The following is a 16798-nucleotide window of genomic DNA, read 5'->3' on the forward strand; positions in this document are numbered from 1 at the left end:
TCGCCGTGAAGGATGAAACGACGAAGTCATATGGCACTCACGTGACCAGAATCCTCCGCTTCGAGTGGGCGGTGGAGCTTTATCGGCGTCATATCAATGCGTGGCCGCATACCCTCATAAGCTAATCGTACACGCCTGGAATTCAAAGCCGTCGTCATGTCGGGTGCCGTGGTAGGTCTTATTCTCATGCCTTTGGGATCCCTCTTTGTTTATTAACAATCTATTGATAGGGCCGAGAACCAGTCTTTCCGACTCGCCAATCACTGGGGTTGATGAAAGCCAAGTTGAAGGGGGCAGAGGTAGGCCACAGCTTGTTGAAGCGGAAAAGTGAAGCATTGACAAAGTATGTACATTGTCCTCCAACTGGGCTTGGCTCTATAACTAACATCTCTCGCTCTCAACAGGCGTTTCCGAGGTACGGCATCCCAGTTCAGCTCAACACGAGAACCCCCACACCCCACACCTGCTAATCATGCGGCACAGAGATCACACGGCGCATTGATGAAGCCAAACAAAAGATGGGACGGGTCATGCAGATTGCGGCCTTTTCCCTAGCCGAAGTCAGCTATGCAGTCGGTGGAGATATCGGTTACCAGATCCAGGAATCGGCCAAGCAAGCTCGCTTCCGTGTACGAGCGAAGAATGAGAACGTCTCGGGTGTTTACCTTCCTCAGTTCGAGAGCTACACGGAAGAAGGTGTCAATGACTTTGGCCTGACTGGTCTGGGTAAGGGTGGTCAGCAGATTCAACGCTGCCGGGAGACATACGCGCGGGCCGTGGAGACACTGGTTGAGCTGGCCAGTCTGCAGGTAATTAGAGTTGCAACCGTTCGAATATGAGCTATGCTAACCACTCCAGACTGCCTTCTTGATTCTTGATGAGGTTATTAAGGTCGTCAATCGTCGAGGTAAGTTTACTCCATTGTACTGTGGCTAGTATGATAACTAATTCCTGACCATCACAGTCAACGCCATGTAAGCCATCAATCGTCTAACAATGTGCAAGGCGCCTGGCAGAATCAACTAACGTTTATAAAGCGAGCACGTTATCATTCCTCGAACAGAGAATACCATCAAATGTTTGCAACCCTTCTATCGCATTCAACAGGCCCTCGCTAATATATATCAAGACATCAACTCCGAACTTGACGAGCTCGACCGAGAAGAATTCTACCGTTTGAAGAAGGTCTCGAACAAGAAACAGAGGGACAACGCCGCTGCAGATGCGGAAATCCTAGCTGCCAGAGAAAGGGCGGCCGAGAAGGCAGCGCAAAACGGCACGCCGCCAGTTGCAGAAGCCGAAGAACCTGAGACGACCGATGTTCTTGGCGACCAGGAAGACAATGATGTTATTTTCTAGTCTTGCCCCCTCGCCCTGATCTCTCTCTCTCATTTATTTCGGACTATTGTCCCCACTGGCATATGACTTCGCATCTGTATCAATTCTTTCGACTACCAACCCGTGTTTTATGTGCTTTAGCTACTTGGCTTTATTTCCGGAAATACATATTCTTGACTTCATTCGAAAGTGGGGCCCAAATGATGCGGGCAGCAATTCATTTAGACAGTAGTTCAGTTCTTCCGTATTGCAAATACATAAGTGATAGGCAGGACCCTCCAAACGCCAAAAAAGAATAGTGAGAGGTTGTTTTGGGGCGTATGTATCACAGAAGCGATCACTGTCGTTGGTAGGTAACGCGGATTGGCTTGCCCTGTTCTCCCATAGGCATGTTTGTGGTAGCCTCCTTTGCACTGATAGCACCAGCTTCGGCATCGTACTCGACGAATGCAATACCCGTGCGACCTGGCACCAATCTGACTTCCTGGAATCCCTCGAAACGACCGAACACAGCCGAGAGACCCTCTTGGCTAGCGTCATCTGGCAGGTCCCGTAAGAACAGAATCTTGTTGGGAGGAAGATATTCGTCTGGCACAACAGCAGCGGTGGCGCCAGATGTAGGCTTGAGACCAGCGCCCTTTACGGTTTTGGCCGGGCGTACGTTGTCGGGGACCGCAGCGGCGGGGCGCTTGTGCTTCTTCTGTGCTTCGAGCGCATCATGGGCTTGTCGGCGCTCTTAGTGGAAGAAAGGATTATAGTCAGCATGTACGTCTCTTGAAAGTGGAATGAGAAACTAGGATAAAAGCAGTGATTCACCTTTCTCGGCGAGACGTTTCCGCTTGTGAGCCTCCAGCTCGTCCGAGCCACCCTCGCGCATTACAGTAGCATCGCTTCGGGTCTTCGCGTAATCCAGAACCATAGGCTTTTCAAATAGATCGAACCCATTGGCTTCATCGATGGCGCGGGTTGCCGCTTCGATGCTGTCATAAACGATGAAGGCCTGGCCCTTGGCCTTTAGGTTGGCCTTCGCGACGATCTCGAGCACATTGCCAAACTCTGAAAAGATCTCTTCAAGAGCCTCTTTCAGCTGATCGACCTTGATTGACTCCTCCAAATTCCGGATCTGTATGGTCAGAAAAGTCAGTCAATGGTCCGCGGCGGGCGAGGGGATCGAGGAATGGTGGGTGAGGAGGAGGGATAGACTGCGTACGTAGACACTGCAAGAGGATGTTAGTGGATGACAAAAATAGGGATGATAGTGCCAGGAGGCTCACGTAGAATTAGGCGGAATGCCACTTGTAGATATACCCTCAGCCGCCATGGTTGCGACAAAGATGAGCTCTGGAAGCTGTGAGCGCGGTTGAGCTCTGATTTCCTTTGGCGGAGGTTGCGATAGGCCAAGATTTTACAGGGCTATGATTGCAAAGTTGGGACTATGTTGTATCAACTAGCATCATTGGTCTAGTGGTAGAATTCGTCGTTGCCATCGACGAGGCCCGTGTTCGATTCACGGATGATGCATTCTTTTTTGACGATGACATTTGTTATCCCGTTATCCCTTGCTTATTTTTCTTTTTTTTTTGTCTATTGCAGGTGCTTCCTTATTTTCTGATGTACTAGTATGTTCTTGAAGGGATATCATGATGGAGCCGCTGTAACATTCAGCCCTCGTTAGGCAAAAAAATACATCCAAGTGTCACTAGGCTAATTCACAGGAAGTAGTTCGGCCCTCACGCCTTCTACTTTCTCTTTTAAGTGCTTCGGTTGCTCCGACCAATTCACATATCTGACTTTCTCGGAATCGGTCAGAAGGAAGAGATATTCCGCTGCAGTCGATCGAACCTAGGAAAGCACAGAAATCCGTCAATATAAGTATAAGCACTCATGGATAGACACACTTACCCTTGGGAAAGGATGAAGGAGCAGCCCGGTCAACTTTTTCAAAGTATCTGCTTGTAATGAGCCCAGTCTGGACAAAGCAGCGTATACTTTAACAGCGGCTTCGATGCGGGCAATATTGGAGGAGCGGAAGTGTGATTTCTGAACGAGAATAAAGACCTGTCTAAAGATAGGGTCTTGTTGCTCTGAGCTGGAAATTGCATAGTTGTCTATGAGAAATGAGATGAAATCCACAGTTGGAATTGCATAGCGGTCGTCGTGAAGAGTCTCTGTTAAAACAGACGCCAAATCTTGGAGTATGGTGATCAAAACATTTTGACGTTCGGTAGGTCCGTGGGAATTGACAAACTGAATCAGAGCTGATCTGGTTGCTCGCACAAGTCCGTCAGAGCCTGCCACTGCTGATGTAGCCAACCCCTTCAAGAAAGGCAGGCGTACCCAATCAATGTGAAATAAAGTGAATAGCTGATCAAAGTATCTCTGAGAGGATACTTGGCTGAAGTGCTCATATTTACTACGTCGCAGTTAGCACTCATCGAACTGATAGGGCCACTAGAGGCATGGTCACCTTTGCAACTTGGGAAAATCGGATGATTCCCAATAACCTTGTAGGCAAAGCCAAGCCTGTAATCGAACCTTGTCAAGCTTTTCAGATGCAAGTCGACAGAGACATCCGATCAAGTGTTGGGTAATTTGCGAGCGTGGTGACACCCCAGCACTTTCCTTCAAAAGAACTTCTGCTGCTTGAATTGCTTCTACTCGGATAAGTGACCCGATATCGCCTCTTCTGTCAGTAGTATAATCATCCAGGAAGTCTAGGACATTGCTTGCAATCTCCGTAGACGCCGCTAAGATTTTGTTAGCTCGGGATTATTTCCTACCCGCGATATGAAGGGGCAGCATACCTGTGTTTGGCAGGACTTTGGTGGCTAGACATCTCACGGAAGCCACTCGCTTTTGAATAGGTTCTGCTCTTCCTGCATAGCGAAGCAATTCTGTGATAATGCTCTGGCGTAGATTCTCATGTCCTTCAAGTTTCTTGAAAACAGCACCTAGCGCTAAAATCTGACCGCGTCCACTCGGCAAGCTTGCTGTAGCGCGTAGGTGGGAGAACCATGCTTGAATCGTTTCCTCTTGTTTGCCTGATGGCAACAACGGAAACAACGCGGCCAGTGCATTTGATGAAGTTTCAATGGAAATATCATCGCTTCGGGAAACGCAGAGCGAAAGAATCTGGAGTGACCGTTCGAGCAAAGCATCAGGTGGCGCTGAAATTCCAGCAGACACGATAGACCGCGAAAGTGAGGTGATCAAGCAAGCAGATGCTTCTGCGGTCAGCTCAGGTCGGGAATTTTGTTGAGTCAAGTCCTTATCAGCAGGGCCCAGTGAGGACGCCAGAATCTCCCAGAGCCCGTTCACCTGAGAGGCGACGTCCTTTTCTTCAGGTGTGTTCCTCATCTCTGGAGCAGCTTCCCATTCACCGATATAGGCATCTACCGTAGAGGCAATCGACAAAAAACATCCGTGGCGCGCCTCCACATCACTTCGAGGAATGCGTGGGAGTTTCCGCAGCAGGCGTTCAAACACCGTAGTCATGGTTTTGAATTTTTGCTGGGTACTCAAAATTCCAATAGACTTCGCTGCTTGTCTTCTAGACTCAGCATCCGGTGATCCAATTCCTCTCCATTGTATCAATGCCTCGAGCAAAGGGCTCCAGTACATCGGATCTAATGAAGCGGTGGCTTTAGCAACGTCGATCATGGCACGAGACCGCCGTGCAACAGAATGGTAATCAACAACCTGCACGAGGGGGATTCCTTCGGTGATAGTGTTGGGGTGACGACCAATCAACTCTTGTAAAGCAGCGGAGGCACCCCGTCGAATATTTCCCGAAGGGTCTACACAGGCCGAGCAAACAAGCTCAACAGCAAGCTTTTGCAAGACATCCACTTCGTCTGTTCCGGACAGTGAAGGGATAACTTGCTGTTGCAACGCTTGCAACTCCGACGTTGCGTATTTCCGTGACAACGCCCAGATACCAAAACATGCGGCATCTCGAACACCCGTTCCCATTGAGCTTCCGGTAGAAGACCTCTGTTCAAAGTCAAGGCCAGACACAAGAGATTGGAGAATTTCGGGAAGTTGCGTGATGGGAGGTGCACGTCGAAAAAGCAAGTGGGATAATGTGAGCATCAAGCCCTGCCACCGCTGGGCGTCCACGCCGCTCAGATTTTGCCTCAGCCTATGGGTCCCGATCTTTCTCGCTTCAAATGGTGTCACCAAAGTGCCGTCGTCTTTCTCGTACAGGATATTTTCCCCTAGCGAACCAATCACGGCCTCTATGACCTCGGCACCCATCTCCGGGTCCAACTTCAAGGTAATCACACTAAGAGCTTTGCTTGCAGCAAAACGAACGGGGGTGTCTTTGTCTGCCAAGGCGATGAGGAAGTGATCGATAGACTCTTCCAGGATGTTTGACAGCTGGTCATCTGTGATCCGACTGTCTCCTCTCTCACTTAGAGACAAAGCCATGACGGTTACGTTGCAAAGGATCTTGACAACGGTCTTCTTAGCCAGCGCAGAGGACTGTATCGTTGAAGATATATCCGACTTTTCCTGCGCCACTCGGAGTATTTGATCAAACATGCTCTGTAGCAGAGGAGCAAGATCTTCCACTTGGCCCGAACCACCCAACCGAGCAATGAAAGAGAGCACCCCGATGCAGGAGTATACAGAAGGTGGTTCCGCGCCTCCAACCGGCAGAATAGTAGCAAATGCCCATTCTTTGAGGCTTTTCAGAAGTCCTAGTGCCTGCATATCTCCACGCAAGACAAGTCGGGCAAGGAGGGCGGTCGCAGCCTCGCGTTCTTTGCCCGGAGCGTTGATATACTGTAACGCCACCGATAAAAGAGATTTCGCAGCCACTGGGGTATGAGATGAGAGATTGCCCAGCTGTTGCAAATTGTCATAGGGGATCGGGATATCGTCAGATGATAGTGAGGAAAGATCAAACGGCGCGAGAAGCAAATGTGAAATCCAGACAAGCATCACATAACGTTCTTCCCATTTCATGCTCAGTGACTCGGCCCCGGGAAAATCATCCATCGGGGCTGAGGCCTGAGCTTCATCCCACTGAATGAAAGCTCGTAGCATGGATTCGAGGTATTTCGGCTCATTGTTCAGGAACCGGCTGATTACCTTGACTCCACGTACCTTGCAGAAGGTGTAAAGCAATCTGCATATGGCCCGCGGAAGTGGATATAACGCAATACCCTGTGCATTACTCGTGGCTTGCATGCTGTATTGGCCTCGATGCTTGATCAAATAGGCCAGGAATGCATCCACTAAAGGAGGCAGCAGCTTTTGGAGATGCGGGTCTAGAAGCTGTGGCCATTCTTGAAAGGGCTCGAGCTGCCATCGGAGTCAGTTGCGTGGTTAATGTGGATTGATGATGCCCTGTAGACTTACGAGGCTGACAAGCTTCTCTGCCTTCGACTCTTGCGTCCATTTGCGTGGGGTACGGTGAGGGGCACCATTTTGGGATTTCCACAACAACGATGGCAGCTTGGCCGAGAACTCCGAAACTAGGTCACTAGATGCCCGCTGGAGTTTGACATCACGGTCCTCTGCTGCATCCATTGTGGCGAACTGAATATGGTAGATGGCTTGGGGTGAATGTTGTGAAAAGCGTCAAGACCGGACGGGATCATGTGACTCGGCCTTGCCTGGATTCAATCTGGGAACAACATTCAAGTTCCAAGGTCATTCTCTCTTTTTCATGTATCACTACTAGTATTCTGAATATCTGTTCACGGGTAAAAATGAAAGGTAATAGTCCTCTTTTCAAGTTCTAACTCCAAGTCAAACTTCATTGAACAGGGCTGAAGTTCAAGTTTAGGTTGTGGCCATGCTGATACTGGACAATATATAATGAAACCGTTTGAACACTGCCAGTGGCAATGGGCAGCCTGCCAAACCCAACCAACTTGAAAGTTATCAAGAAATACATTCAACGAAGCTTGCTAGATAAACACAAAGACAGAAACTTCTATGGAATAACGGTAAACTAATCTCTAAATCTGGAAGTTGAAAAAGTAGCAAATTGGCAGCTCTTTTGACCAAGGCCGAACAACTAATGGCTCCTAGGAGACTGAAATAACGCCAAAACACGAAAAGACAGCAGATCGCACCTCCCTTCCCCATGGTAATCATCTGGGAACCAGTCATCAAAATCAGTCATCGTCACTAAAATCACTGTTTTGGCCGCGGAAGAAAGGTGCCCGAGGGCCTGAATACGTAGCAGCAAGTTTCAACATAGTCTCCCGCACATGAATCACTGAAATAGCCAAGGCGAGAGAGTTCCAGACATCCTGGTCGGGCTCAGTGAGATCGAATTGACCCATATATTTCACTCGTTTGTCAACAGGTCCACTCCAGGCGGGGGAGCTGGGGTTTGAATCGAGGGACAGTATAGTGGCAATGGGCCCGCAAATAACATATCCGACCAAGGTAGGCCAGTATACATCCTTCGCACTTTCATATGTGCTTCTGTGCTGAAGCGCCAGTTTAGTGAGTTTCTTAACCATCTTTGTGACAGTCTCGACGGTGGGCTGTCCGAGCTGTTGAGCGTAGATGATGTGAAACGGGAGAGTGTCGGAATTGGTCTGGAGCCCGGCATCGTCGATAGCCCAGCGAATATACTTTGCAATCGCCTTCCTTATCACCTCCGGTGGATAAACTGCTGTCAAAATACCGCAGTCTCGGACCTGTCCACCCAAATCCAGGAGTTCTTTCATAGCTTTGATTGCATGGAACTCAGATCGCGTCTTTGTTTTGAATATTATTTCCTCTAACTCGGTGGCAGGCGGTTCTTCCAAAGAGAAGAGTGACTCGGGTAGCGTAGAGAAGTCTGTTTTCCAGTGGTGATACATCACCGGTTTGCAGCCACGTAGAGCAAGCTCAAGGTACAAATTTCTTTCCCCCTCTCCCATCTTTGAATTTGTCGGAACTCGTACTGCTTTAGCCATACGCCTAGCTTTCTCCTGTGTAATCTCGTTGACGAGATTTCTACGTTCAACCCCTGCCTGGGATTTAGCATGTTCTTTGGCGAATTGTGCTTCAATTTCGAAGTCGTCGTCTGGTGATCCATAGTCTCGATAGGTATCGTCATCTCCATCGTTGTGTTTCTTTTTCCGATTCCCATCCTCATCCTGGGAATCTGAAGAGTGTTCAAAAGAGTCCGATGCACCAGTTCGTCGAGAATTAGTAGAATAACCGATCCGAGGAGGGCTTTTGCTTTCGGTTTTGACGGAATTGGTTCGTATCTGGGTCGTCTCGCGCACTCGGGGCGAATCTGCCACGGGCAAATTCTTGTGTGTTTCTTGTTTTGCTTTTGGCTTGCTAGGTCTTTTGAGTCCTTCCTCAATCTTTTGACGCTTACTTTGACTGAGACTGTCCAGAGCCCTGCCACGTTTACGCGGGCCTCCAAGATGCCTCGGCGAAGTCGGAATCAAATTTGGAGGGGTGCCTCGTTTGGAACTCATGGTGACCCAAGTAGAGTTTGAAGACGAGAGGGAGCTGCTATGAGAGCTGGAGCGAGTTTTCAAATTCCGAGGACGAGGACGAGGGATCGCGCGTTCAAGTTGATCGGGTTGGATGACCTTGGCTGCAACGAGCCGAGGAATGAGCGCGCTGGAGGAAGCCTTAACTCTCTTTGCTGGATGAGTTGGATCTTGTAAAACCATTAACCAGCGAGTGGAAGATAACTTAAGTGGTGAATCTCTTGATATTCAACGAAGAAGGGTGAGTATGGTGGGCAAAGGTAAAGGTAAAAGGCAAAGGGTGGATGGGGAATGGGATAGAGGGAGAACGACTTGGGCTCGAGTCCATTGTGTATGCGGAGTCGGGAGGCGCCAGCATTGGAGATGCTCCATTGGATTGGTTGGATTAGGTGAAAGAAAGGCTAAACCAAAGAATTAAATCGACAATTCACCAAGTGGAGCAAAGGTTCACACAAAGAAAAAGAGGCAGAGGAGTGTCCAAGCCTAGCCTTCTATTATTGATTACGATGGACAAAGAGTTTGATGGCCGAAGCTGGTCAAAGGAAACATCTCGACAGGACAGTCATTCAAGTCAGGGAAATGGTAAAGAGTGCAGGATTTATTAGTTCGTATTTGCATTTCCTGCCCAGAGCCATGGGAACCAGATACTCATCAGCAATATGACTGCAAACTATTTCCCACAGGCACGGCGCCAGTTCCACCGAGAACCACACAGACCGTAGTCTTTCAAACATTTCGAATCATTCCTCAAGCAACACGAATTTCTTTTGTTGAAAAACACCCCCAACCCCCATCCTCATCCCCATACCCGTTCGTGTGGTCGTATGCCACCGAACGGCCATGACCCGGCATGGCGTTAGAACAGTCGTCAACCGACCAGTCCGCAAGAAATAGAAATAGAACTCGCCCATTTAAGAATACGCAAAAAAAAGCAATTTAGATACGCAGGACAGGAAAGAGCAAAAATAAGAAAAAGCAATAGCAACATAGTTGCCTCATTACTCATATCATTCGGCACAACGAATCATACTTGGCGAAACGATTTGCAGTCAGCGTCTACGCCGACTTTCGATCAAACACACAGCTGCGATGGGTATGTAGAGCAGACTGAAGAGAAGCACAAGCGTGAAGCTCAGAAGAACCCGGTCATGACGGGCGTCAGACCATGGCGCACCGAGTCAGTGTCGAGTAGACACGACATAGCGCTAGGTCCTCGATGGAAAAAAGTCAATTTTCGCGGACTAAAAAACCACCCGGTATTAGGCAAAATCGGCGGTGTAGGAGAAGCCCCGGAACTCTTCCTGCATAGCCTGGGAGAGCACTGGATAGAGAAGAGAAGGATTAGTTAAAAGTATATTGAATGTTGGATCCAGAATATTCTTACCAGATTGGACTGGAGTCAGGACTGGAGTCACACTAGTGAACTCCTGGTCGAAGTTACTGGTATCCGTAGGGCTGCTGATGGTGGGGATGAAGGGCGGAGGAACACGCTTGTGGTAGATGTCATCCCAGTTGATGTTGCGGAAGAAAGCGTGAGACATAACTTCCTGGGCATCGGTAGGTCCAGAGCCAAGTCGTAGCTCAGGCTCACGAGTCAAGAGCTTCTGCAAAATGGAAACGGAGTCGCGGGGCATATGGATGGGGTAGAGGGGCTCGTCTGCAAGAATAGCATCGTAGATTTCATCCTCATCCTCACCACGGAACGGAGACTGCTGCAGAAGCATCTGGTAAATGAGGACACCAAACGCCCACCAGTCAACTGCTCTTCCGTACTTCTTGTCCAACAAAATCTGCACACCATAATCAGTACACGGGGATTTTTGAGCTGAGCATACTTCTTAGGAGTTGAACTTACTTCAGGTCCCATGAATTCGGGTGTACCACAGAAGGTGCTAGTGGTGCAGCCGTACCACATATTCTCCTTGCAAAGACCGTAATCAGCGATCTTGATATGACCATCCAAGGTCAACAAGATGTTGTCAAGCTTGAGATCACGGTAAATGACTCCATTCTCGTGGAAGTACTTGAGAGCCAAGCAGACTTCCGCAGCGTAGAACCTAGAATAATAAGTTAGAACGTCGAAAGTTATTACGCAATATTGTGCAATTGTGTGAACATACTGTGCCCTCTTCAATCCAAATTGTCCGCGCTGAATGTGCAGCATAAGATCACCACCACTGATATACTCCATCACGAAATAGACTCGGGTCTCGGTCTGGAAACAGGCGTGCAAGTTCAACAGGAATGGGTGGCGTTCCTTGTTGGCAATCAAGAAAACACGCTTTTCAGACTTGGTGCTCTCAACCTCATCGTTCTCAATGATAAACTCCTTCTTCAGAACCTTAATGGCATACAGCTTCCGCGAGCTCTTCGTCTCAGCCAACATGACCTTTCCGAAGTTACCCTTTCCAAGAACAGCAAGGAAATTGAAGTGATCCAGCCCAATGCGAGACTTTGATTGAGGAGGGGCAATATCATCTGCTGCAGTCGAGGGCAAAGGTTGCGATGCAGGCTGCATGGCCTGCATAGGGGGCTGCATCTGTTGTTGCGGTGGCGGGGGCATTCCATAAGGCGATTGAACAGGGGCAGGCTTCGAAACCGCCTGAGCCGGGGGTGGGTGTTGGAAAGTGGCATAGACAGATGGGTCATAGTGAGCATGGGGAGGAGCTTGCTGCTGTTGTTGTTGAGGGGGAGGAGGCTGCACTGGAGGTCGGGACATTTCAGCTAAAGCTGGAGTGTTAGCATATGGGCGAGATTAGAAAGAGACCATAAGAGTAAATGCATACTAGGGGTTTGCTGAGGGCTACGCAGACTTGCCGCGGCGGCGGCGGCAGCCTGGGCAGTGGACCCAGACGTAGGCGACTTCGGCGGCAGGGGTTGGCGCTGAGCATTCTGTGCAACAGCTGTTGGTGACTGTGGAGTCATATAGGAGTTAGTCGCAGCGCTTACCGCTTCAGCCGAGGCTTTTCTGGGCATTGCCCCGTAGGGACCCTCGGCAGGCTTTTGGGGATAAGAAAGGGCGAGGTTATCTTGAGGGGGGTGCGGTGGACCGCTTGGTCGGAGGGTACGACCGCTGAGACCGGAACTGACAGAAGTAGACTTGTTGTGATTCTTGGCACGAATAAGAGTTTCCAGGATTTGGTTCGCCGCCTCCATAGACATGCCGCAGAAGTCAGGGACCAAATGCGTACAGTGAGCGTGACAAGTAAGAGCACATTCTATAGGAAGAAAGGTCAGTTCTGTCAAGAATTAATTTGATAATTGTCAACATACCACTGCAGCGTTTAGCATTTTTGCGTCCAAATGGAAGAAGATAACCACAATGGCAACACCAATTGGCGGAAAGGTTGGAAAACCCTTCGAAGCGATGAGGAATGCGATGGTTGATCTTCTCTTCGTCGGGGTCGGTTTCGTAGTTGGCCTTGCTAATACACTTGGTGACAACCTTCGAGTAGCACTTTTTGTGACATGTGTACTTGCAGTCGGCACATTGCATACCCGCAGCATATTTGAGAAATTCTCCACACAGCGCACAGCGCATGATGTTGTAGAACTGTTGGGTGACAAACTTGTGGCCCTGCTTCTCGTGAACCTCCTCCTTCTTTTGACGAACGGCACCTTGACGGTTGAGACCAATATCGAAAGGACGACGGTCCTTCAATTGTTTGGCTATATCGAAGCATTAGCATCTTGTGGTCGTAAGCAGAAAATCCACATGAGGCTTACCAAAACTCATCGAGAGATGGATCCGACCAAACGGTTCCAAAGCAAACCATGAGTCAATCATCACTGTGGGGGGGCGCATTCGGGTTCTCAGGCATCGCGCCCTGGGGAATAGCCATGTTGCCAAAGCTACCCGGGCCATTGCCATGGGAAGAGCCCATGGGCGAGCCTGGATGATCGGATCGAGGTGTACTGGAATCACCAGCCATTCTGTCCGCAGATACCCATCCGGAGTTATTGAGTTCGGACTCAATCTTCTTGCGACGCATCTCCTCTGCAATGTCTGAGATGCGCACCCATAACATACCAATGGGCGTGGGGCGATCTCCCGACTTGTCGTAAACCGTAAGCTCAATTTCATTCGCCTTGTCAATATCGATCGAGAAGGCCTCATCCACCCATTTGTCGATCCGGCTGGGTTTCGTCCTAGCCTTGATTGTATCTTCCACCTTGACAACGATATAGGTTTCAGGGCCACGTGAGAACCTGGAGCTCGCGGCGTGGTCCACATCATTGACGGCATGAATCCGCATCGTTAGAAGACCAGTCAATGGCTTGCGCATGTTAGGGCTGCTAAGACTCTCGTCTATGTTATTGTTAGTTGCCAAGACATGGAAGTCAATAAGTGCTATTCAAAACCGTGACGTACCATCGGCGGCATCGTTCGACTCAATATCGACGTGGAGATCCTCGTATCGCTTCAAGGCCTGCTTTAACAGCTGGATCTTCTGGTTACTCTCGATGCGTCGGCTTTCGGCGTCCGCGCGACTCTTCCGATCGCCCTCATCTTGATATAGCCGGACCATTTTTTCGATACCCGCCTTGTATTGCTTCTCCACACTCAGCTTGAACTCAAGCTGGGACAGCATGAGCTGAATCTTCGGTCCGAGATAAGCGGTGTCATATTTGATGAGATCTGAAACATCCGTCTAGTCAGCATTCCAATGGCCCCAAAAAAGACGATCGTTCGACCGAGATATTTCCCCAGGTCCTGGGTGAGATATGGAGGGGGGGGAGGATTCGAGCAAAGCGACGTACCGAGCTTGGTGTAATTAGGGCGCGCCTTGGGGATGGGAGCATATGGGCGGGGGTCGGGAAAAGGGGCACCCGATGGCATCGAACCGGAGCCACCCTGAGGATAACCAGCTTCATCTTCGTATCCGTCCTTTGGCGGCGGCGCGGGCCCGCCTCGCTGACCTGGCGAACCACCACCTTCTTGCTCGATCCGGCGAATTTGAAGCTCCCGCATCTTCTCCTCAAGGTAGGCGATATTCTTACGGCCATCGCGGATATTGACGTCGACTCTCTGTTGCACGAGGGGGTTGTCGGTCGACTGCCGCATGTTACTAGCGGCGGCGATGAGGGCCTTCTCTCGCTCTATCTTGCGATAGACCGAGGCAATAAGCTCGTCGCCATCCATTATGGGAGGTCCGAGGGATCAAAACTGGGTTGTTGCGCCGGACCGTGGGGGGTGAGCGGGGGGAGGTGTAGGTGGGAGAAGGGATTCGCGGGGCTCTTGTTGACAGGGAGGGGGGGGGGGGGTAAAAGGACGACGGTAAGGATAATGCCACTTCGGAAAATGTACTAGGAACATGCAACAAGGCGGGGATCGTCACGATAAGGCCCAGCTGAAAGTGAATTTCAGCAGATCATATTAAGGGAAACTACAAGTACAAGCACAAGCACGAGTTACGTCAAATAATCCCAGTAGTGCTAGGCGCGAATTCAATACCTTGTGGCGAAAACCGTGACATCTACACGTGAGACCTTTCCGCCCTCCTCTGCTCTGACCACACACTTCCACAGTGTGGAGGACTATTCTCCTCCGAGACACCTGGCCCCAGTTGATCCAGTGGAATTCAATGACCAAACAAAAAGAAACACACACACAAACAAGAAGCTGCCATTGAACCACAAAAAGAGCCTTTGAAGATTTACAACCAGAAAACACCCACCCAAACTTCCAATCGATGACCACAGCCCCAGCCGAGCCCGAGGGGCCGTGATTGGTAGAGATCGGGTCCAGAATGTCTCAGCATGGCGGCGATGCCGTCGGTCGTACAGAGTGGAACGAAATAGATTGGAACGACGATGCCTGCGACTCGTCACCGCACGCTAATCGCTTCAGGTGTGCGACCGTTCACTCTCCTTGCCGCGTACATGGGGCAAGTCCCCTCGACTCGATTCGACTCGACTCGACTCGACTCGGTTACATTGCACACATTCTTCGCACAATGGCCTTGTCCACCTGTCTCGATATCATTCGTTTCTCAGTGGTCGTAAAACCTTGAAATGACCTGATCCCAAATCGTAGAGTCATCCATGCCAGTGCGCTGGGTAGAGTGGACCTCCCAAGGAAGTGTAAAGATGAGCATTATTATACGGCCTATTCCTCGCGAACTGGCTTCCAAATTCATTCCAAATCTTATCCCGAATCAGTAACTTTTTTTTTATCCAACTCTATTCAATTCTTATTCTCAGTCCTAGGGTCTAATTCATGGCTTTGTTGATAACATTGTGGAAAGTAGCAAGACTCAGCTAGTCATGTACTGCTGTGCCCAACTCCATCAGCCGGTCGAAACGAGAATACAGGCATCACATCACTCCGACACCTCACAATGATTGTGAATTGCTCCCGAGCGAGAAAAATCCCGATACTTCCAAGTCCGGCCATATCAAATCATGCACAGCCACATCTGAGTTCAGAAAGACCCTTACTCGGATCTCTTCGAAATCTTCGGCAGCAACAACCAACTCGTAGCCATCACCCCATACAAACCGATACAAATCGGATGCAGGACCATAGTACCCACATTCTGCGCGAGGATACCGGTAAAGAAGGGCGAGACCGCTCCACCGCTGCTACCAAGGGCACTGATGAAGCTTAGACTAGACATGTGCATACTTCGTGGCAGTAGCCTCGTAAAAACCACCGTGGCACACGGATACACAGCTCCAAGCAAGAGACCTAGAATTGCAACCGTGACAGCTTCTCCGATGACATTAGGGATGAGCCAAGTCAGCAGCTGAAAAGCCACAGCGCCGGCCACCATCAAGACTACTGCTGTCTTTTCACCTAGTCTCGCGGCCGGATGAGTGAGCAGAAACCTGCCAGCTGTTATTCCAGCCCAGAACCCTGCGCTGACGTATCCAACCCGTGAGGGGTCGCCATTTCGGTAGCTGATCAGGAAGGAAACCACCCATCCAGAGATGGAAACCTCAGCTCCTTGGTAAGCGAAGATAAACAAGGCACCAAGCAGAGTAGTCCGGTTCTTGATAGACTTTTTGAGGATCTGGGCCCGAGTCAAAGTTTCGCCAGCAATACTGGTGGGGCGAGAAGTTGTTTGATGAAGAGGTTGTTGCGGCGCTGCTGGGGTGTCTTTCTCATAGCTGAAGAATGCCCACGAGGAGAACGCGAGATTGAAGAGACAGAAAGCTAAGGTAATAGAATAGAAGATCGACCAGCGGATCCCACTTGACACCATGGCAGTTGCAAAAAGCGGTGCAACAGTACCTCCAATACCATATGATCCATGAAAACAGCCCAGGGCTGTAGTTGCATTTGCTAGATTCGCGCAGTACACGTTGCTAAGAGCCAGACTGAGAGCCATCCCGAACCCGAGAAACAAAAAGCAGGTCACGACCACCGGGAAGGGTGGCTGGCAGATGATGACCACATAGCTGACGGCCAGACAAGCCATCGCAAGTATATAGCTCTTCGAACGGCCTAGCTTCATGTCCAGCGCATGTGTAACTGGCGCCGCCGAGATAAATCCGAGGGCATTGGTCACGAAAATCAGCGAAACAACAGCGTATCCGATGCCATAGTGTTTCTCGATATAGGGAATCAAGGCACCCGGGGCACTATCGTTCATTCCATTGCCGAAACTGATGAAACAGACGCTCAACAGCCGCCATTTGGTTTTCCATGAAGGATTGGTTCGATCTGGGGCCCACTCTATGGCTTCATTCTCGGCGTCTGGGGTTGATAGACGGCTTTCCAATACACCTGGAGTAGGGGTTGGCGTGGATGCACCTGTGTGTGGTGAAGATACTGGCTCAGCAGTCACTTGAGTTGAGCTGTTGTGTGGCTGTAACTCATTGAGTTCATAATCTGACGGAGGGTGCGTGACGCCTTGCTTATCCTTCCGCACTGCAGGCGGGGGAGTGGAGATCTGCGAGGAACTCTCGATCTTTAGAAAAGCTCCCAGATTGGAGGCTGCCATGTTCACCCGGTATTTTGGGGTTAATCACCACTGCAAAAGTTTTATCGGGCC

General features: G+C 49.9%; 5 protein-coding genes across 5 annotated transcripts; 1 reads left to right on the plus strand and 4 right to left on the minus strand.

Annotated features, from left to right (window-relative positions):
- Positions 1-156: 156 nt before the first annotated feature.
- Positions 157-1359, plus strand: N7481_010620 (H(+)-transporting V1 sector ATPase subunit D; the record flags this gene model as incomplete). The annotated part of the gene is made up of 7 exons (XM_057269839.1): positions 157-171; positions 231-343; positions 405-415; positions 484-809; positions 859-907; positions 965-974; positions 1038-1359. 7 exons carry the CDS (start codon positions 157-159, stop codon positions 1357-1359), a joined length of 846 nt encoding a protein of 281 aa, XP_057117013.1.
- A 316-nt stretch (positions 1360-1675) lies between these two features.
- N7481_010621 (uncharacterized protein) lies at positions 1676-6876 on the minus strand (the record flags this gene model as incomplete). Its single annotated transcript, XM_057269840.1, has 9 exons — positions 1676-2073; positions 2155-2461; positions 2549-2555; positions 2613-2686; positions 3052-3180; positions 3241-3751; positions 3806-4085; positions 4143-6648; positions 6706-6876. The coding sequence occupies 9 exons, from the start codon at positions 6874-6876 to the stop codon at positions 1676-1678; spliced, it is 4383 nt and encodes a 1460-aa protein (XP_057117014.1).
- Positions 6877-7469: 593 nt separating this feature from the next.
- On the minus strand, positions 7470-8981 carry N7481_010622 (uncharacterized protein; the record flags this gene model as incomplete). The annotated part of the gene is made up of 1 exon (XM_057269841.1): positions 7470-8981. One exon carries the CDS (start codon positions 8979-8981, stop codon positions 7470-7472), a length of 1512 nt encoding a protein of 503 aa, XP_057117015.1.
- Positions 8982-11522: 2541 nt separating this feature from the next.
- On the minus strand, positions 11523-13941 carry pkcA (protein kinase c; the record flags this gene model as incomplete). The annotated part of the gene is made up of 6 exons (XM_057269842.1): positions 11523-12016; positions 12072-12467; positions 12525-12587; positions 12655-13107; positions 13171-13437; positions 13560-13941. The coding sequence occupies 6 exons, from the start codon at positions 13939-13941 to the stop codon at positions 11523-11525; spliced, it is 2055 nt and encodes a 684-aa protein (XP_057117016.1).
- A 1294-nt stretch (positions 13942-15235) lies between these two features.
- N7481_010624 (putative MFS efflux transporter) lies at positions 15236-16747 on the minus strand (the record flags this gene model as incomplete). The annotated part of the gene is made up of 1 exon (XM_057269843.1): positions 15236-16747. One exon carries the CDS (start codon positions 16745-16747, stop codon positions 15236-15238), a length of 1512 nt encoding a protein of 503 aa, XP_057117017.1.
- Positions 16748-16798: the final 51 nt, after the last annotated feature.

The sequence above is a fragment of the Penicillium waksmanii genome, assembly GCF_028829765.1.
Source record: "Penicillium waksmanii strain IBT 27052 chromosome Unknown utg000009l:1.0-4314994.0:1.0-4318279.0, whole genome shotgun sequence".
Lineage (NCBI taxonomy): Eukaryota > Fungi > Ascomycota > Eurotiomycetes > Eurotiales > Aspergillaceae > Penicillium > Penicillium waksmanii.